This window comes from Salvelinus sp. IW2-2015, linkage group LG36 (assembly GCF_002910315.2).
Source record: "Salvelinus sp. IW2-2015 linkage group LG36, ASM291031v2, whole genome shotgun sequence".
Classification (NCBI taxonomy): domain Eukaryota; kingdom Metazoa; phylum Chordata; class Actinopteri; order Salmoniformes; family Salmonidae; genus Salvelinus; species Salvelinus sp. IW2-2015.
This window is the reverse complement of record NC_036875.1, coordinates 11,173,169-11,196,309: the sequence shown is the minus strand read 5'-3', so window position 1 is coordinate 11,196,309 and position 23,141 is coordinate 11,173,169. Positions and strand designations below refer to the sequence as shown.

At 41.0% G+C, this 23,141-nt stretch overlaps 1 protein-coding gene across 1 annotated transcript; it reads right to left on the bottom strand.

Moving 5' to 3' along the window:
- Nucleotides 1-1,474: 1,474 nt before the first annotated feature.
- Nucleotides 1,475-22,899, bottom strand: cers6 (ceramide synthase 6). Its single transcript, XM_023981524.2, has 11 exons — nt 22,578-22,899; nt 20,603-20,708; nt 19,582-19,712; nt 14,466-14,523; nt 11,669-11,719; nt 11,441-11,533; nt 7,619-7,747; nt 7,304-7,410; nt 3,288-3,444; nt 2,771-2,794; nt 1,475-2,528 (listed from the first exon to the last, which is right to left on the bottom strand). Exons 1-11 carry the CDS (start codon nt 22,745-22,747, stop codon nt 2,361-2,363), a joined length of 1,194 nt encoding a protein of 397 aa, XP_023837292.1. The 5' UTR covers nt 22,748-22,899; the 3' UTR covers nt 1,475-2,360.
- Between the last annotated feature and the right edge of the window lie 242 nt (nt 22,900-23,141).

Here is a 23,141-nt window from a genome sequence, read left to right as displayed (position 1 = left end):
TATAGTGCCTTTGAATTAACTTTTAGAAACAGGAGTTAGCCAGTCTGGTTTGAAGATCATGCTACACATACCTATTTAGTTAGTTAATTTTGAAACTGCATATCTATGGCTCTGGTCTGTCTTAAGAGTGAGGGTAAATTGTAGGCATGTTCTCTGCTATCCACTTTATGTTTTAATTCGTATTCTTATTTTATTTTACAAGCGTTCAGGGAGGGTCGTGTAAAAATATAGGGGAAGGGAGGGTCATCCATTTTCATTTCAAAGAGGTCYGATTTTCACCCTCATTATATAATGAACAAAAATATAAACGCAACATGCTACTATTTCATTGATTTTCCTGAGTTACAGTTCATACTAGGAAATCAGTCAATTGAAATAAATTCATTAGGCCCTAATCTATGGATTTCACATGACTGGGAGAACAGATATGCATCTGTTGGTTTACAGATACCTTTAAAAAAATGGGTCTCTCAATGGGCCTCGGGAGCTCGTCACGGTATTTTTTGTGCATTCAAATTGCCATCGACAAAATGCAATGTTGTTCGTTGTACGTAGTTTATGCCTGCCCGTACCATGACCCCACCGCCACCAAGGGGCACTATGTTCACATCAGCAAACCGCTCGACCGCACGACGCGGTAGACGTGGTCTGCCGTTGTGAGGTCGGTTGGGTGTATACAAATGTGTGCACAACATTTGAGAGAAATAATACTTTTTTTTGTGCGTATGGAACATTTCTGGGATTTTTCAGCTCATGAAACATGGGACCAATACTTTACATGTTGCGTTTATATTTTTGTTCAGTGTAAATAACGTACAGTCCCTTACCTCTTCAAAACGTTCCCTTTCTCGCAGGCAGAGTAAACCCAGTCGTTTATAATACTGGCAATAAAGTATTATGTAATCTGTTCACATCAAGAAGAGACGGTGGTAAATACATTGCCACAATGCTCAGCATTAAGATGAGACTGCATTATACTTACATAATACACTTCCTAGTCTATCCATGTGTCCTTGGATAATTCATATTTGTCAATACAAGTAAATAGAGAAATGACATGGGCACCTGAAGAGCTATTGTTTTTCTCTGAAAAACAAATGCTACTGTAAAGTTGAATATACACTACACTATCTAGTTCTATTTCAATGATAATGTATGAGACTGGATTAGCAAGATGAATGACATTTCTTTTTTAAACAATGGCATTGTACCGGAAGCATTGTTGAATGAATATTAATTGCAAGGATTCAGTTATGATTCATTTATGAGATGCAATTCATTATCCACTAACCTTGAGTGGTTATCAAAGTTTCAAGAGGTCGATTTATTATTATTATTTTTTTACATCCATAGTCAATTTAAGACATCCCACTAAATTCCAATTCTGTAATCTACCAATATTACTTAGTTGCTTGTCACAAGAATAAGTATGTACACTACCTGCTATTTGAAATTAAATCAGATCGACAAAACATACTTTCTGACTTGCAATCTTTAATATCGTCATGGGTTATAATTGAGTCAACGCTTAATACCTTATATCGGTCTTCCAAGAGGGCCATGAACATTTAATAAAAATACTTACCAGAAATATTGTAGAGTACTTATAACAAAATGCTTTAATTTAAAATATAGCATGGCCCTAYTTTTACACACACATACATAATTGTTTTACTGACATCTCATTTACAGCTTATGGAAGGAGAATGTTTGTTTGTATTTCCCATAATGCATTGTTGTGGGACCACATTACTATTCCTTTGTGAGCAAAACAAATTCGGTCACAGTTTTGGCATGTGTTGGTATTGCAGCATTGAAAGCAAATCCAAGTGTTTAGCATTTTGCCAGTGAAAAGACTCATACTGTAATGTGTCTACCTGTTGATGGAATAGTGGACTGATAAGCATTATGGATTGGTCCAAAATTAACTMATCTTAACACTGACAAAGTAGTTGAGATATGTTTTCAAATTATTGTCAACATATCCATAAAAAAAAATATATAACAAAGACACTAACATAATTAACGACCCCCCAGTATGCCAGTCAAGACTACTTTTAAAACAGCATGCTTTCACCATAACAGTGGAATGCTTTCATTCATTGGCTAAACAGAGAGTGGGCTGTACCAACAGGAGTGCTTTGATATTTCATTGAGTGCAGTTTGATGCAAATATAGAGAAAGAGAATAAAATGAGACGGGAAACATGGAAATAATCAAACAGAAAACGGAACTGCATTCACAGATTTCTATTAAGCACTTCCAGTACCAGACAGGCAATGTTGTTCATGTCGCATGTAGTATCTATGAATGGGGTCTGCMGCTTTGCTCCAGTACTTATAAATGTCTCATAGTGGCGGTCAGTGTTCGTCTGGACACGGGGCCCCTGCTGACAGGTACCCGTTGGTCCCGTGGGCTTTATTGGTCCCGTTGGTGGTGCTGTTGTAGTGCTTCTGAACAGGAGCAGGCGGAGGACCGTTGTCCTCGTCAGAGCTGGATTCAATGTCACTGCGGTCGTCTTTCGACACCTGTGGAGAATTGCAGGGGCTGTCAGAACAGCTCATATACAATCTGATGTCATGACAGAGGAAGTACAAGCGGTTGGCCATTACTATTTGTAAAATGGGGGATTTTACAACTAAGATGAAAACGTCAAAAACAAAAAGGATGGCTTGCGTGTCAGAACAATCTGTAATTGTGATTTGTTAGTGAGATAGCATGTGACAATAATACACAAATACATTTATTCACTTTCTATTCTACTACTTACATGTAAAGGATTCCATTTCCCCACCTTGGTGGAAAGGTTAGCATAAGGGATAGAAAAGTAAAATCAATAAAGGCTATTGACAACAAAACAGTTTAGTGATTAGCTCCTGTGGTACAGTACATTACAGCTTGAGGGTGAAGATATTGCCAATGCTTCGCATCCACAATTACAAAAAGTAACATGGTAGTACTAAATTCTAATTCCATACAYAATGAGAATGAATTTAACTACGTAAAGATGGTCCTCTCGCAAAGCATTACTGTATGACAATGTCTGCTTCCCAAATTCCACCCTACTCCCTATGGGCCCTGATCAAAAGTAGTGCACTACATAGGGACTAGAGTTAAATGTAAATGTAATGTAAAATGTAGAGTGCCATTTGGGACCCTAGCAATGTGACCTGGAGGAGAAACTTAATTGCATGTCCTTGTCTCCTCACGTCCTCTCTTCTCGCCTCTTTCTCAAAAGCCATTGGAAGAGAAGGTCAGAGAGGAGGGACCTCTGACTTGTCGCTCACCTTTCCTCTGGAGATGGCTCTGCAGGCTATCTTCACTATGAGGTAGGACCAGAAGGAGTGCAGGAACTGCAGYAGGATCAGCAGCAGGTTGAACACCCACCAGGAGGGGTACGGCCCCACGATCTCCCAGCTCTCAAACAAGGTAGTGTTTAAAATCCTACCAGAGAGAGAGGGGGGAGGGGGATTAGGCAATTTATTTGATAAGTGAACCACACAAAAGACACATTCAGTATTCAGTGTAGCTCATAGCTACAGGATGTAGTAATGAGTTGATTAATTTATTCCTGAAGAGACAACATCTCTATTGGGAATTAGGTAATAGACTTGGATTTTAATATGCGTCTCTCTTTGACATCAACAAAAACCTGTCAACTGAAGTACACGTCAGAAAACCAAATTGAGGCAGCTGTCATCAAATAATTTGTGTAAAGAGACAGCCCTTAGAATGCTAGGTGAACAGAAGAGAATTATAATGTCCTTGGTGCTCTAAAAAGGTAGGGTGGAGGAATAGGCAGGTGGCTGAGAGAGACCCTCAGGGACAACATAAGACGCTAACGTCCAGAGCCTTCAGCCCCTAGCCACTCTCCATCCTCCACATCCCAGACACACACTCTTAACAGCCAAGGATAATCATCACCCGGCAGATACAGACATAACTGTACCCTTCTCACTGCTACACTGTGTGGAAAGGGTTCTAGCAGAGAATGTGCATTTACTTTATGAAGTCAATCTGTAATATACTGTACACACTACTAGACCTACTTTAAACGTGTGAAACCCTTCATTCACGTGTCCGATGGAATACATGCAGTGCATTTGGAAAGTATTCAGACCCCTCGACTTCTAAAATGGATAAAAATAATCTTAAAATAAAATTCTCCTCAATCTACACACAAATCCATCCCATAATGACCGATGGCTTGGTTTTTGCTCTGACATGCACTGTCAACTGTGGGACCTTATATAGACWGGTGTGTGCCTTTCCAAATCATGTCCAATCAATTGAATTTACCACAGGTGGACTCCAACCAAGTTGTAGAAACATCTCAAGAATGATCAATGGAAACAGGATGCACCTGAGCTCAATTTTGAGTCTCATAGCCTGTTTTCCATTTGTCGTTATGGGGTATTGTGAGTAGATTGATGAGGATTTATTTAATACATTTTTAGAATAAGGCTGTAACGTAGCATAATGTGGAAAAAGTCAAGGGGTCTTAATACTTCCCGAATGCACTGTACACCAAATTAGTGAGGTAGCACACAAAGTATTGCTTGATATGATTGAGCTATTTCAGTGAAGGTAGAGATATTGCTGGACCAAAAATTGTACATGGAATGAATCCTGCTGATACTGAAGCCATGGCAACAGCTTTCTGGCTGTTGTGGTGCACTCTGCCTGCACTGTGATATACTGTATAACCCACATGACAAGAGGAAAAAAAGAGGAAATCACTGAATAAGACATTTCTAAAGGATTTACTTGCACAATTCAAAAGAAACCTTTCTACAGAGAGAGTACTGCACTGTAGAGGTTTATGGTTTAATATCTCCAGAATAGAGAGTCATTTGTCATTTGGACCTGGTTATCAACAGCTCTATCCTCGAGTGTGGTCTCAAAGGAAATATATTTTAGGGTGATAATGTTTGGGGTGTCGTCTCAGAGCAGGATAGTAAATCATGTCCCTTTTGCCTTCTTACTTGAGAGTGTGACAAGGACATCACACAGTAAGATGGTGAGCACATATTCAAGGACTATGACTGATTTTCTACTGTTTCTCTCTCTCTCTCAAGGTAGGATACCCCGTCACTGATGACATCAAAAACATCCCAGTACAATACAAATTCATCCATCTAATTGGAAGTCCAATATGAAAATGCAAAACCAGCTGGTATTGATACCAAAAGACACAGACCATAATAACATCAAGAGGAAGTCAAATTATGTTTTCAATATGTAATTTAAAATGTGTAATTTTAGATTCCAGTCTAAAATGTATCTCAAGTAATTCATCTAAAAATAATGGTCCGTCGCTCATTTTAAATCCGCTCTCTCTTTACTGGAGAAGATACAGTGTCTTCGGAAAGTAGACTTTTTCACATTTTGTAACTTTACAGCCTTATTCTAAAATGGATTAAATAAATAAAAATCTCAGCAATCTACACACAATACCCCATACTGACAAAGYGAAAACAAGTTTAGATTTTTTTKSMAAWKSMATWAAAAAWMAAAAAACAGAAATACCTTATTTACGTAAGTATTCAGACCCTTTGCTATGAGACTCGAAAATTGAGCTCAGGTGCATCCTGTTTCCATTGATCATCATTGAGATGTTTCTACAACTTGATTTGAGTCCACCTGTGGTAAATTCAATTGATTGGACAGGATTTGGAAAGGCACACACCTGTCTAGATAAGGTCCCACAGTTGACAGTGCATGCCAGTGCAAAAACCAAGCCATGAGGTCGAAGGAATTGTCTATAGAGCTCAGAGACAGGATTGTGTCGAGGCACGGATCTGGGGAAGGGTACCAAAACATTTCTGCAGCATTGAAGAAGGTATCCAAGAACAAAGTGGCCTCCATTATTCTTAAATGGAATATGTTTGGAACCACCACTTCCTAGAGCTGGCCGCTCGGCCAAACTGAGCAATCGGGGGAGAAGGGCCTTGGTCAGGGAGGTGACCAAGAACCTGATAGTCACTCCGATTGAGCTCCAGAGTTCCTCTGTGGAGATGGGATAACCTTCCAGAAGGACAACCATCTCTTGAGCACTCCACCAATCAGGCCTTTATGTTAGAGTGGCCAGACGGAAGCCACCCCTCAGTAAAAGGCACATGACAGCCCACTTGGAGTTTGCCAAAAGGCACCTAAAGACTCTCAGACTCTTTGGCCTGAATGCCAAGCGTCCCATCTGGAGGAAACCTGGCACAATCCCTATGGTGAAGCATGGTGGTGGCAGCATCATGCTGTGGGGATGTTTTTCAGCGGCAGGGACTGGGAGACTAGTCAGCATCGAGGGAAAGATGAACGGAGAAAAGTACAGAGAGATCCTTGATGAAAACCTACTCCAGAGCGCTCCAGACCTCAGACTGGGGCGAAGGTTCACCTTCCAACAGGACAACGGCCCTAGGCACACAGCCAAGACAACGCAGGAGTGGCTTCGGGACAAGTCTCTGAATGTCCTTGAGTGGCCCAGCCAGAGCGCGGACTTGAACCCGATCAAACATCTCTGGAGAGACCTGAAAATAGCTGTGCAGCGACGCTCACCATCCAACCTGACAAGAGCATGAGAGGATCTGCAGAGAATGGGAGAAACTCCCCAAATACAGGTGTGCCAAGCTTGTAGCGTCATACCCAAGACTTGATGCTGTAATCATTGCCAAAGGTACTTCAACAAAGTACTGAGTAAAGGGTCTGAATACTTATATAAATGTAATATGTTTATAAAAATAAAAAAATGAATTAGAAAAATGTTCTAAAACACTGTTTTTGCTTTGTCATTGAGGTATTGTGTGTAGATTGATGAGGAAATAAAACTATTTATTCAGTTTTAGAATAAGGCTGTAACGTAACAAAAAGTGGAAAAAGTCAAGAGGTCTGAATACTTTCCGAAGGCACTGTATGTCCATATTGTCGTTGTAGTATCCATACTAACTACTACAAAGCAACAAAACTCACCAAGACCTGTATAAAAGGAAAATCTTCATGGAAAAATTGCAAAGCCCATTTGGAGTGTCAGTATTCTGAGATCTACAGTACATTCATGCCTCCTGCATACGGAGACAGATAAGATGCATATAAACAAACATTCTCAGATAAAGTGATGTGTTAACTGACCGCACACAAGACACTCGAGCCCATCATTTCAATTGAGCTGTAGATTTTCATAATGAAGACATTCTGCGTCCCAAACGACACCCTATTCCCTACATAGTGCACTACTTTTGACCAGTGGCTAATAGGGAATAGGGTGCAATTTGGGATGCAACCATTCGATGTAGAGACAAAGCATCCTTACCAGACAGGATAGACACCCAACCTGGAGCTGATGAAGACCATGGCAAACATAACAAACAGGAGGTTRCAAAGTCTCTGGCACTTGGCATAGTTGGCCATTTTGGCAACCTGCAACAGAAGTCACAGATGCATGTTCACATGAAAAATTGGTGGTGAAGAACACACTTCAKGGCCACGTTCATTAGGCAAACGTTGTGGAACGCTGCAGATAGAAAAGTATTGAATAGAAATGACATGTTTGTTCTACAAAACATATTTCCATCTGAACGTTCCACAGCGTTGTGCCTCGATGAACGAGTCCCGTGTCTCTACTCGCCTCCATCAGGACATCGGCGGCGTCGTGGAGACACATGACCAGCGTGCCCACTCTAGCCATGTTGTTGACGTAGGAGAAGGTGATGAGGGTGATTGTCGCCAGGTGGTGCAGAAACATGATCAGGAAGTCCTGGGGGGACACACAGGCGTCATAGTCATGTCACRCAATGGCAGAGGGAGAAAGCATTCACAGCTCTCCACCATGTGACTCATAGCAAGGGGACTTGTAGAGCATATGGGTTTTATGAAATCCTCTGCGTCATGCAGAGAATATGACTGCAGCTGTATTCTTTGTGCTCACAGGGGTAAGTGGACTCCTCAGCCCCTTGTACACTTTCTGGCTGCACACTAATCAGAACACATGCTGTGCAATTCAACTTCCCTCCCATCTGCTTTTGATTTGTGTCAACAAATCTGTTGTTTCTCTGAATGCAGGACTCACCTTCATTTCTCATCTACAGTGCCGTGAAAAAGTATTTGCTCCCTTTCAGATTTCTTCAATTTGTGCATATTTTTGATACTGAATGTTATCAGATCTTCAAACAAAACCTAATATTAGATAAAGGGAACCTGAGTTTACAAATAACAAAGACAATTTATACTTATATTTATTTAATTAACAAAGTTACGCAACACCCAATGCCCCTGTGTGAAAAAGTAATTGCCCCCTAACACTCAATAACTGGTTGTGCCATCTTTAGCTGCAATGACTCCAACCAAACGCTTCCTGTAGTTGTTGATCAGTCTCTCACATCGCTGTAGAGGAATTTTGGCCCACTCTTCAATGCAGAACTGCTTTAACTCAGCGACGTTTGTGGCTTGTCAAGCATGAACTGCTCGTTTTAAGTCCTGCCACAGCATCTCAACTGGGATTAGGTCTGGACATTGACTTTTTAAACATTTTCATGTAGACTTGCTTGTGTGTTTTGGATCATTGTCTTGCTGCATGACCCAGCTGCATTTCAGCTTCAGCTCACAGACGGATRGCCTGACATTCTCCTGTAGAATTCTGAGACAATAGAAGGAACCATGAATTCTGCTCTAAGGCAAGTCGTCCAGGTCCTGAGGCAGCAAAGCATCCCAAAACCATCACAATGCTTGACCGTTGGTGTAAGTTTCTTACTGTGGAATGCAGTGTTTGATTTTCCCCAGGCATAATGGGAACCATCTCATCCAAAAATTTGACWAAAACTTTGCCAAAAAGCACCTGGATGATCATTACGACTCTTGGAGGAATGTTCAATGGACAGATGAGTCAAAAGTATAACTTGTTAGGCAACATGGGTCCCATTATGCCTGGCGAAAACCAGGCAATTACTTTTTCACACAGGGGCATTGGGTGTTCCATAACTTTGTTCATGAAATAAATGAAATAAGTATGTAACTGTTGTGTTATCTGTGCACTCAGGTTCCCTTTATCTAATATTAGGTTTTGGTTGAAGATCTGATAATGTTCAGTRTGAAAAATATGCAAAAGTAGAGAAAATCAGAAAGGGGGCAAATACTTTTTCACAGCACTGTACTTCAGACTGACACTTTATTGAGTGTGAGAATCACGTCTAGAAAAAAAGCACTAAAATAGAGGGGAGTCTATATGTACTACAACTAAAGTTGCCTTTAGTCAGTCTAGATCAGCCTGTTTAGATCAGTCTAATCTACATAAAGCTAGCCTGGTTGCAATGTCCTGATGAGTGAGGCTGTGGGAGGATGTGGATGACATGGGAGAGCCTTCCTGTCCACCACGAGGTTGAAGGGAATCAGTACAGCAGGACAGCAGAGCAACTGGCCCAGCGCAGGAGGATGAGGAGGAGGAAGAGCAGTGGTGTGAAATGCAGAATGGAAGCATGGCAAAAATAGAGTGCAGGGAACATACTGGAATTGGCAGGGGGTGCAGAGGACCTCCTCAATGCGTGGTTTTGTGCATGAAAAAACTGAAAGGAGAAACAAAAACAGACAACATGCCAACAGTCAACACGGAGATGAGAGGTGAGGGCATAAATACTATGGCATCATGGGACAGCTGTGAGTGAGCAATTGAGTGAGTGTTAGGTTTGCTGTGGAGTTGACGGGGTGGGGCAGAGAGAGGAAGAAGAGGCAGGCACATGTCTGGGGTGGGAGGCATGCAAATTGACATTCTGTGAACCACAAGAACAATGGAAAAGACCATGGGCCAAGGTGGCAACTCCATAAACAATGACACGTGTTAATGTAAACGAATGGCTGTTGATGCTGATTTGAAAAAATACTGAAAAGGTTGATTGATGATTCAAATCGTAAAGCTTATACACATGCTGTATTTCCAATTACCCCCCCACCCATATTGTAACCTTTGTTCTTGACACCTCTCAACAGTGTTAAAGAAGATAGCATAGCATAGCTCATTGAAAAGAAAACATAAGCAGAGGCAATATTGACAGCTCAAACATGGAGAAGCCCTGACCTGTAAAATAATGGATTGTGTATGTGTGCCTTTCAGAGGGTGAATGGGCAAGACAAAATATTTAAGTGCCTTTGAACGGGGTATGGGTGTAGGTGCCAGGCGCACCGGTTCGTGTCAAGAACTGCAACGTTGCTGGGTTTTCCCATGCTCATCAGTTTCCTGTGTGTATCAAGAATGGTCCACCACCCAAAGGACATCTAGCCAACTTGACACAACTGTGGAACACTTGACACCTTGTAGAGCCCAAGCCAAGATTAATTAGTCTGTTCTGAGGGCAAAAGGGGATACTAGGAAGGTGTACGTGAGTGTCTTATATATGTGAACAGATATATGTCTGTCTGTGTATCAGCAATTCTGCAGCACTCTTTTTCATAGTGGCTGTGCATGCGTGTTCCATGGATTATTGATCTTTAGTCTGGCGATTAAGCGTGAGTGAGTGAGCAAACTGGGCCTGATGTCATCCCAGCTGTTTATTTGACCCTCAATTAGTGTTTAACCATCGTTCAGGAGGAAATGGAGGGAAGCTAGACTACGAAGGTGATATAACCACCATGAGCTACTAACAAAATTACCTCAGATAAACCAGGGCTAAAACATACGCTGATATCAACAGCAACATGAAACCATTCGTATTCAATATGAAATATTTAATTCAATCTTTYACATTTTTAATGACGTTTTGATCAGTGGCTACAACAAACATTACGCTGAAATCAAAAAATAATGGAGAAATGTGAAAAAATATATATAAATAAATATTTTTTTTAAATKATCAAATCGGCAGATTCTAGGAACTGAATACTGAAATAGGACTCACTCCAAAACAAATGAGGGGAAAACAGTTTAGAATGGCTGGCAGAAAATTCTACTCATAAAAGTTATGAGCAAACGCTAATCCATCTCCTCCTCTCAGAGCCCTTTGATTTCACAGAACAGAGAGACTAGACCACATCAAGGCAAATGCACCACTTCCAGGGACATAGTTTTATTTAATCTAAGTCATGGAMCAGACAAATCGGAGGAGGCCTGAATGCAAGTGCAGACAAACATTAATTAGTGCTTCCCTCCGAGATTACTACTGTGTAAATCAAAGCTGGAGCTGCACAATACAAAGGATTATGAAGGAGAAAAAAAAAAACAGAACACATTTGGTTTCTGAATGTTCTAAAACCAGCTGTGAAGCCTTTTCCTTGACTTAATATTGTCTTTATTGTTAAAGATGACTATTATTAGTTTTATTTTGGATTATTATAAACATAATTACCTTGGTTAAAAGGAAATTGCTGTTAAATCATATGCACACGTCTATGGAGGAAGCAATGTGATAAACAAACAGTCAAATATATTATTCATATTAATGTATTGACTTAATTGGTATCCTACCTTCCTCCTGATATCTGTGAACTGGGAGAAGAGTAGGGACAGGTAGAAAGACAGCTCCAGTATATAGTAATAGTGGATGTCCACCRTCAGAGGCTGTGAAAATACACACATAGATCAAGAAAGTTATATTAAACCTAGGTATAACAGACCTTTCAAATACAATAACTGTTATAGGTGTAAAGAAGTCGCTTAGCACAAATGAAAACAGAGAAAACATGGGAGATTTACCTGATAAGGGTAGTTATACCAGCACTCTCTTGTATTCCATAGCCATGTGGTCTACAGAGACAATACACGAACAGAATATTAATGTACTGTTATGCTGTTCCCAAATTAAAAGTGGATTTACATTCATAAAGTGCTATTGATCCCGACACCTGAATGCTATGCTGCCTCTGGCTCAACACTAAATGTTTGATTAAGATCCAGCACATCAATAACCTTGGGACCGTAGCCATGTCAGATTGCATTTTCATCAAGGGAAACTTAATTGAATCAAAGCAAGCGTTTGCTGTACGCTAGTAGTGCAAAGTAAATCACAGACGCGTTAGCCTGGGGACGACTGCGAATGTTCATTCTGGTCCCAGGCCACATGATGAATGCTCTAGAGACCTGGGGGATGTGGTTAAGACTGTCTTATGTCTTGCCACAAAAGGRACCTAGACTACAAAGGCAGGGTAATGAGCTGCTTATCATCATTATCTCTTAAAAATGCTAACTCCGCTTTAGTTGACGTGCAAACTCACACTCTTACATTAGGGAGGAACATAGCAAGAGTTGTCTGGTGGAAAAATACAGAATAGGACCAGTAAGCCAACTGAGCTACATTACAGAGTTGTCACTCAATCATCACCCATACTATATCAACTTCGAGTCTAGGAGAGATGATAAGGGCTAGGACACAGTTAAAGGTTCACCTTGGTAAGACAGAGACTTAAAGGAAAGGTTCACCCATGTTGAATGTTATATCATKTGTGTGCATCATTTAGCGATGTTCTGTCGATTCCTGGGGTCATTTCATGTTTCCATGCACAGTACCAGTCAAAAGTTTGGACMCAGCTACTCATTCAAGGGTTTTCTTTATTTTGACTATTTTCTACATTGTAGAATAATAGTGAAGACATCAAAACTATTAAAAAACACATATGGAATGATGTAGTAACCCCMMAAAATKTAAACAAATTAAAAATATATATTTTATATTTGAGATTCTTCAAAGTAGCCACCCTTTGCCTTGATGACAGCATTGCACACTCTTGGCATTCTCTCAACCAGCTTCATGAGGTAGTCACCTGGAATGCATTTCAATTAACAGGTGATGATGACAGCATTGCACACTCTTGGCATTCTCTCAACCAGCTTCATGAGGTAGTCACCTGGAATGCATTTCAATTAACCATCAAATGCTATGATGAAACTGGCTCTCATAAGGACCGCAACAGGAAAAGAAGACCCAGAGTTACCTCTGCTGAAGAGGATAAGTTCATTAGAGTTACCAGCTTCAGAAATCTGCATTTAACTGCACCTCAGATTGCAGCCCAAATAAATGCTTCACAGAGTTCAAGTAACAGACACATCTCAACATCAACTGTTCAGAGGAGACTGCGTGAATCAGGCCTTCATGGTCGAATTGCTGCAAAGAAACCACTACTAAAGGACACCAATAAGACTGTCTCTTATACACATCTAGATGTGTATAAGAGACAGGAACTGCACCTCAGATTGCAGCCTAAATAAATGCTTCACAGAGTTCAAGTAACAGACACATCTCAACATCAACTGTTCAGAGGAGACTGCGTGAATCAGGCCTTCATGGTCGAATTGCTGCAAAGAAACCACTACTAAAGGACACCAATAAGAAGAATAGACTTGCTTGGGCCAAGAAACATGAGCAATGGACATTAGACCGTGGTAATCTGTCCTTTGGTCTGATGAGTCCAAATTTGAGATTTTTGGCTCCAACCGCCGTGTCTTTTTGAGACGCAGAGTAGGTGAACGGATGATCACCGCATGTGTGGTTCCCACCGTGAAGCATGGAGGAGATGTGATGGTGTGCTTTGCTAGTGACACTTGTGATTTATTTAGAATTTAAGGCTTTTTTGGTTACTACATGATTCCAAATGTGTTATTTAATAGTTTTGATGTCTTCACTATTATTATACAATGTAGTACAATGTAGTAAAGATAAAGGAAAACCCTTGAATGAGTAGATGTGTCCAAACTTTTGACTGGTACTGTATATCTGAGCTATTGCCGTTCAAGCAGGCAGAAATACAGCCGTTCTGGCGAGTTTTGCGTCACACAGACTTATATCAAACAGAAACGGCGACGTATAGGGAAGCCAATTGAGTTTGCCTCTCCTCCCCTGTAGACCTGTGCTATTAATACCCTCCGGGAGACTCACTAGGCCCAGCTGAAGGGAATGAACTCATTCCACAAAGTGCTTCGTCATGCAAGCTGTTGCAATGAGACATTCTCATCGCAGCAACGTCTCTTATTCACCCTTAATCATTATTCTAAATCAATGGCCGCATCAGCAGCATTCAATTACTATAGACACTCAAAAGTCTTCTGGCCTCAGTACATTACACAATAGCACAGAGTCAGACAGATACATTAAAAGACAAGTGATACCCTCAGAGTAATGATGTGATTTCCAATTATTTCCTCTATATATCAACATAGAGTAACAACAGCATTAGACTGAAGGTGGTAGTTGACAGGGACTAGTTTCTCAACTGATAATGTGCTCACAGACACTAATATCTGCATAATAAATWCTGTGCAGAGCAAATCTATCAATTATTTACCAGTGATCACTGGTTGGAGTATTTGAGAGGTGCATTCTTTTTCAGTTGGTACTTCTTCCACAGCACGATGCATCAAATCTAACCTCCTYCACACATCCTTGAGTGCAAGGTTCTGTTATAGCTCCTCTTTGAAGAGCGTGTCCTCAATACGGAAAGTGCTGAATAAAGATGTTGGTATTCATCAATGAAATGATTTTGGGAAGTAGCCCACTAACCTTTTTAAGGAAACGCACTCCGTAGGTAAATATATAGAGGTAAAATGTAAATCTCCACCTGTGAAGAAAACAAAGAACAGAACGTCAGTCAGTAACACAATTATGGGTTTGGATGCATCCTCTGTGGAATGTCAAAGAGAGGCSATGTTTGAGCTCCTGTGAGGGAGGTCAATCCAAGGACAGCCAAGAAAGCCACCGTCTGTCCAGGCTCTTTGTTCAATACCGTGACAGCACACAGCACTCAAATCGCACTTGCACGTCTTAACAAACAGTCTCTTATTTTCCCCTATTCATCTGACTACAGTTCCTTTCATTGTAAGCACTGAGTCACTGATGGTTTTCGTATGCAGAGCTTTTACTTCTTAGACCAATTAGTGGTGCACACAGTAGACGTATCATATTCTAAATCATTTTCAAAAGACACAGAATGAAATGAAAATAGCTTTTGGAAAGGAAAGGCCTGTGGACTGTGGACACGCGCGTCCTCTTGATCAGCTATTCAGTTTTCAACCTAACAGAAGAATACCACGGGTGAATTCAACCAGTGGCAGAGACTAGGTTATATTCTAGAACTATGTTACAGTACGCTAGCCTGTCCTGAGACCTGCTAGCCTGTCAGAGAAGTGGCCGGAGCGCCAGGGCTCTCACATCCCAGCGTCTGCATTCCAGGGCTCTCACATCCCAGCGTCTGCATTCCAGGGCTCTCACATCCCAGCGTCTGCATTCCAGGGTGAGTCACTTCCACTGGAGCCCGGTCGCCACTGCACTGCTGCATGGCAGAGGGAGGCAGGCACTCTCAGTCCCAACCTCTGGTCTTACATAAGCCAGCACGTATCCACGACTGCTGCAAATTGATTGAATAGGAAAGGGTCTCCTGTGAACATGGGTTTCTATAGCTCTCAGGCAGAGCAGAGACTGAGACATTTCCAGTTGACACTTCAGAGATCAAAGCCACGCTGTTGCTGCACACAGCCCAAAACAATCACCTAATTACTGCACTGAGAATGGGCTGAGAGCTAGCCAATAACTAACACACGTCCTTGTCAGATTACAAGATGGGTTTCGTAATGAGATTCTTTTTATTTTTCTCATAAAAATGAATTATTTAAAGAAACACTTGACAAAGACTGATTATTTTTTTCTGGTTTGTAACGATGACAAATTGCATCAATAATTCAAGACTGAGTCTTGCCATTAATATGGCCTCTCACGGGTGAAACAGCCTGTCAGCTGCAGGTGTACTCTGGTTTCACACAGTCACAGCAGCACACAGGAATACTCATCCTGTATCAGAGACAGGAAGTTCCAACTCTGACTAGCATGATGTGACAGGGATGTTGTATGAACCGAATAGTCACTGACCAGAGTATGTGAGCGGAGTTGACTGGTCGGAAATACGACCAGAGCTCACAGGGGAAAAAAATAACTGCAGCTCCAAATTCACTCCATTCATTAAAAATCACTATTTAACCAACACCCATCGATWTTTGTGACTACCTGGACCTACCATTTGGTTTTGAAGTATTGGAACCAAACCATATGATTTTAATGAAAAGTATTTTAATAAATATGAAAAGGTGAATGTAAGAAGCGCTTATCATTTCAAATTTTTTTTTTAGGCTATATTATTTCAAGGCTATAGCCTACAAAGTAATACATTGTGAAGCATTTGCGAGTGTGACACACTAGGCTGGTASGGAGTTAGGGACATTAAGTGCTCAGCATTTAAACAACATTTTGTTGTATTAAATCATTATAGTCTATAAATTGCGCATATAGGCTGTGACTTACTTCGAATAAAATACAAATTAAACGAGTCTACGGTGCCTTTGAATACAGTTTTAGAAACACAAATTTGGTCAGAGTCTGTGGCTTCAGGCTCATGTGATAGTGCCTGKAGAGCAGGCCAGCAGCAGAGAATATCCTAAACACCTTTTTTGGATGCAGAGTTGTAATGTATATWTTTTTTTCTTTAGGTAGGCATAAAGGTTTTTAGGCAAAAATAACCCAATCAAAACAGAAAGCTCCTTGAAAGTTGGAATATGCCAGGCCTATTGGGCCAAAATCAATTATGGCCTATTGTATAGATAATATAACATAAATGAAGGAACCTTTTAAGAGATCTGATTTTTAGTTTATAAATACTTTTCTACCATGACACACTTAATTAGCTACCCRTCTCATTCCTTTCTTTTAGCATGTGCACGTAGTAAGTACTCATCATGCTTTCGGGATATTTGTTTTTTCAGATTCCACAATGATTCTTTAGTTGTGGACACTACATCACCGCACTSCCTCTCTTGCTCCTCATCTTTTTAAGTCACCGTGATTTTGCACTTGTGTTTTATCAGTTTCTTTATGAAAATATTTAGCGAACTCCATGACAGTAGCTAAAGCAAGTGGCTATAGCAGCACACAAGTAGACCACAGATGCATGCTGGGCCGGGCACACCCTGAGCTCGTGAAGTGAGCGCTACTGGAGCTAAATTGGAGCGGGCAAGACGGCCGACGCACCAGCCTTCGGGAATCTCGCTCCAGTCAAATTGGGCCCGCTCCGCTCACATACTCTTTCACTGACTGGCCTCAGAGGGGGAATTTTACAAATGCTGATCATGCTGTGTGACACTGGGAGTTTTGCTTAMATCCAGGTGGTTTTAGGGTGGGTAGTTTTAGCTGGCCTTACAAGAAGTAAGTCTTTTTGACAGCGCAAAGACAGAAAACACACCACGGTAGCCTATGCAATGATTAATACACTACAGTAAATCCATGTTAAGTCCTTTTTATCAGGCAAAGAATCTGAGGTGTCAAATGTCAGTGATCACAGTACATAGAGACTACCTGTGCTCTGGTTACAAACAGAAAATCTTTTTAYATTTGAATGAGAAGAAAGGCAGTCATTCATGGAATTCAAATAATCAAGCCACAGGTTATTTTGCTCTCTGTGCTGCTTGATTAATTGTAAAAACCTAATGATAGGTCAAGAAGATGGTTGCTTGGCAACTGGTTAGTCAAACACTGTAAAAGAGTGTGCTTCTAGTGCTGCGCTWTTCAGGGAAGGCCCTAACATTAGAAAGCTAAACTGACCAAGACGCACCTAACATAATTCCACCCAAAAACAATTAAAACGTATATACAGTATATCATATGGGCTATTTAGGTGACCGCTGATGCCGCCCCATGATAAGCAGTGCTTACTTTGCCAAAGTCAGGGGTGCAAAATATGTATCTTGTCCATGCCCAGTGTGCCTCTCCAGGGTGCTGTTGGAGCGATGCAGCCCTCCAACAATGCTCAAGTTATCTAACATAAATCATGTAGCCTAWAGTAGAAAGAGTCATAGCCTATGTGGTTTTTCTGAAGCCTACAAAACTGGAGATGATTCTCATGAAAATGTTATGAGACAGATACTTAAAAAAAAAAAAAACGGGGATAGGAGGGCGGCACCACGGACAGGACCGAGCCTGGTGCCATTTATGTACAATTACTATGACTCACAACTACTTTCTCTAAATATCGTTTTGCTGGTGACCGCATACCAGATGGTACATGGTCCTGTCATTTTATAACATGACGATACGCTTAGACGTTATCAATCACGGCCCAGTTCCATTGTGTTCGGTGGTCAACACAGAGCAGAAAGCTGCAGAGTGAGTTGTCACATTGTTCCTCGCTGCTTTACCATAAATATTGTYACAAATTAATGCAAATATTTATGTCCCTCAAAATGTCTGTATTAGGACGTTCCTGACATTCCATCTCACGAAACACAAATACGAGCTTTGTCTTTGAAACCTCAGCGGATTATAATCTACTACCTTTGGTTATTTTCCTCTTGACAGAATTGAACCACTGAGGACCATGGAGGGTTGGAGGCAGATCGGTTCAGACAACCAGCACTGTGGTCTAAAACAAAGCCCTTGCCCCACTGGGGACTGGGGACCAGACAGGCCCGATATAACTAGCTGCAAAATAAATAACTGTGCGCCGTGTCGTTGGACTCTGCTGTCTCCAGTCTAAATGTATCTCTCTTTGTTAGCATAATGAAAAAGGGAACAGTGGCTTCACCTTTGGCCATCCTGAAATGTCTGAGGCCATAGTGTCCTATCAAACCCAAACAGCTGTATACAAGGCACTAATTACAGTAGGATTACTGCTGRGATGAATGTGGCTGGTTCAGTTTAGGGAATTGCAAGCTAGTGAGACAACAGAGAAACCAATCAGGCATCCATTCCATTCAGAGTCTGTCCACTCCACTCTGCCTACAGACACAACACTGCATATATTTAACATTTAGGGACTTCCTTGATTTAATTTTAGCAGAAAATATTGACAAAACAGATTTGCYCTAGTTACATAGAGGCTATGCTTTTGTGAGACGTCTTTCTTTTTGTTCTTCCACCAAAGTAACTGAATCCAGTTGGCAGTTGCTGAACCATGGTACTTTCACACTGACAAACTGAATTTGATATTTCTCTTTGAAGATCAAATAATGACTGTGCCAATCGTCTAAGCAGTGAGTCCCTTTAACAGTGAGCTCCTGAGTGAGCAGCCCCAGGGCATCAGAGACCCACTCTGTGCCTCGCTGCTTCTCCCACTGCCAGCCTGGCTACACTGGTGTCAGGCATGAGCCCACTCTGACAGGCTTGTTCAACTAGTAGATATCCCTCCAGACAGGAAAGTCTAGGTATCCACCCCCTTAAATCTATTTCCACTGAACAAATGTGCACATACAGTGCCATAAAAAARGTATTTGCCCCCTTTCTGATTTTCTCTATTTTAGCATATTTTTGATACTGAATGTTATCAGATCTTCAACCCAAAAAAACAAATTCCCCTGTGTGAAAAACGAATTGCCCCCTTAAACTCAATAACTGATTGTGCCACCTTTAGCTGCAATGACTGCAACCAAACGCTTCCTGTATTTGGACAACATGGGTCCCATTATGCCTGGCGAAAACCAAACACTGAAATCCTTTTTGGTTGAAGATCTGATAACATTCGGTATCAAAAATATGCAGAAGTAGAGAAAATTWGAAAAGGGCAAATACTTTTTCACAGACTGTATGTGTTTATATTAGTGATAATACATGGCATTCTGAAGCTTTCGAGACCTCTTACATGCTCTCACAAAAGCGAGCCAACGTGCTGGGCTTCTCCTGGTTCCTGCGCTGTCGGAACCAGCGCTGGATGGTCCGCACATCCCAGTCCAGCTGTTTGGACAGGCCCTCCAACCTCTTCTCATCTGGATGCTAGGAAACACATGATCCAGACACCTGACTTAACAAGGCTGTCATTATTGTCTGAAGTTAAAACAGTCTTGATATTCGCTGAAATCAAAGGCAATCAATGTCTCAACATGTCATCAGCATGATGCACTATGGGGTACTGAAACTAGGGCTGGGGAATTGCCAGGGAACCTCACAATACGACATTATCACAATACTTAGGTGCCGATACAATATGTATTGCAATTCGATACTATGATTTTATTGCGATTCGGTGTTCCAAACATATTGCTCACCATATGTCTGCTGCAGAGGGAAAAGAGAGAGTCATGAGATAAACAAGTCTTGATCAGTCATGGAAATAAAAGTGCTGAAAACAAATTGGCTCCGTATTTAAAAAGAATGGAGAACAAGCTATGAAGGAAATATACTGGAGTTTTGGTGCAAGCACAGCCAACTAGTGCAAAAATAATAYTGAGGTTATCTCAAAACGATATGATACATAGTCAAAAATAATATCCCGATATGTAACTGTATCGRTTTCTTCCCCCATCACTAAGTGAAACTATGTGATCACCTGAAAAGAAGCTGAGAAGACACACCTTCGTTTCCATCTCTGAGGATGCACAATGACTGAGGATGTCTACCTTGTGTGGAGGTAGTCTGCCAACTTTCTCAGTATGTGAATCTGAGCATTTGTTAAAGGACCTTCATCCCTTTCTGAGCTAATAATAACCATGGTRCATCAATAGAATGAGGCACAAATACTTTCAAACATGATGTCTTGCTTTCTGGACTCAAACTGAATCCAATGCCTTTTGCAAAGAGACAGATTTTAATATGCAGTATGTTATCAGCACTAAAAAATGCAAACAAAAGATGGAAACACAGGAACTATTTTTTATTTGATTTACCTTGGTGATAGCAGTGAACACCTTCTCCAAAATGGCATTGGGCTGGGCTTTCTGTGGTCCATTGGCTTGTATCTTGAGACCCAAGGCACATGGTCTGGCAATAAACCTACAAAGAATAACAAAACAATATCAGAATATTCTCACAGTGGGTACTGTATCATCATCATCAACTAATTGTTGTTACTAAGAAAAGTGTTTTGATCGTGGTAAATGGGGACAATCGTGGCAGACACATTGACAATATTGACAACAAGTTGTTARAAATAAATCTCAATGCTTAAAAATCTTATCCAACTATAAGTACAATGTGTGAATTGTTGAATTATTATGTCAGTATGCATCGTCAGCAATTCACAATATAAGAATTTGGCTAAATTTGACAACTGTATAAATGAAAGATGGCATCATGGAGCTATATGATTGAGTAACAGTCACATTAATGGACAAAGGGTTATGGGAGATTAAACTGCTGAAAGTGTACGCCAAGATCAAGATAAAATGTCCATGTCCAGACAGCTGAGAGAGACAGACAACAAGATATAGAGAGTGAGAGAGAGAGTGAGAGTGAGAGTGAGAGTGAGAGTGAGAGTGAGAGTGAGAGAGAGAGAGAGAGAGAGAGAGAGATTAGCAGTCTAGTGGTCTATTCATAAAAAGTCCTTACTCTGCAAATGAAGTGTGTTGTCAGCAATCAGAAAATCTGACCTGCCTAAACAGACCATTCATGAGGTAAACGTTATGCCTCACAACGTGAAAAACGTAATCTGTTAAAGCCTGCCTTAAAAGTGAATTGTGAACACTGACTCAGTATAAATTTCACATAAGAGCAACAGCAGTTGTTGGCAGATTCAATGGACACTAATCCAGTACTACTACATGTTGTTTTAGCAAACCGATAATAGTACATGTGAGGCTTGTGTAGGCATAAGCAAGCTGCGTGTATAATCTACCATTAAAAAGCAAACATCTAGGTCTGGGAACACTTCACAGCAGGAACCACAGTCTTTACTATTTTGTTTGGCCTATTAGTGCGATCATATTTTATAGGTCATATCATCCGTAATTAAGGACATTTACATTTAACAACAAGCCTCTCAACTGTCCCACGAAGACGTATACAGCACACATATTTCTAAGAAAACGTTCCATTGTGAATGATTACAGTACGAGTGGTGGGCTGGCTAGTGAGGTGTCACGGTGGTGGCGGTGACAGCGGCCAATCAGTGACATGTATGTAGCCCACACTAAAATATAGTTCAACTGTAGTCTACTGACGCATGCACACACATCTAAATCAGACACCTATATGCTATATCATATGATGAGCCGATATAAAGTGTGTGTAGTATTAGGCAATGTTGAGACACTGCTGAGGGGGTCTGTCTGTTTCCTACTGATGTTTSTGGTCTAGATTGTACAGAGCATCCCATGTGTCTGAGTGGTGTACCGGTCTAGCGTCAACACTTAGCCTGGTAGGCTATGTACAATTGGGATAGGCAGGCTTACAACAATAACACGAAGCTCAACACTGATCACCATCAAGACATAGGCAGCACAGACCCTTGCAAGGTCAATAATAGGCTAAATTATACGAGCATGACTCGAATAATGTCCTTGCCTCCTATTGACAGCTGCAACTTGGATGCAAGGCCAGCATGCATCTTATTATGAAGAAAACAATTCATCTCCAAATGCAGCTCTTTCGCTCCAACACATTATTAATATATAGAAGAARCATTGTTACAATGTAACAGACAGGCCTATAGAGAAGCTAACGTTACAATGTTACCTTCCTTGATACATCGCATCATGTGCATGTCATTGTCTAGAAATTCAGTGTGAGCGATACATGCTTCATTAGCCTACCCGAGACAATGTTTTTTAAAACAGGCTTTCTTTAGGCTACATGTAAATTAAACGAATCCAACATCATCTCCAGTTATACCAATATAAGGTTATCACTTCTGAATGCACCCACCTTTCGAAAACCAGTCGAATCATAAAGATGCAGAAGGCTAAAGGACAAGCCAGATACAAATCCTCRGCTTGTGGGAATGTTGCCTCATCTGTGTTTTTTAAGTCAGCCCAGGTTACATTGTGAGGGAGCCAAAATCTCTCGTTCCAAAACCATGCCAAAATACCAGCCATTTCCTTGTATTATGTACGCTTTGTCCACTTTACCAATGGACCAGAAATGAATGCGATATCAATGGCCTATTGCGTAGTTGCAGCAGTCTCACSGTCGATCTTCGCAGGTTTTTAGTGTGATGGGATCAGTGTATGCGCCGCCCGTCTGTCTATTTCCCACGTGTGTGTCATGAACGACATTAGTGTGAGCAACAATAGTGAAATCAGCGGGTTGCCTTCAAAATAAAAGTTCCCGATTGAAACATGAAACAGATAAAAATAGTGGAATCATGCCACAATTGGACTAGATAATGCTAAACATGGAATGTTTATGTTGGTAACCCTCGTAACCCGAATATGTTGGTAACCCTCAGTGCCGGTGTTTGGAGGATATATTGGCATGGTTTGCTGGCCT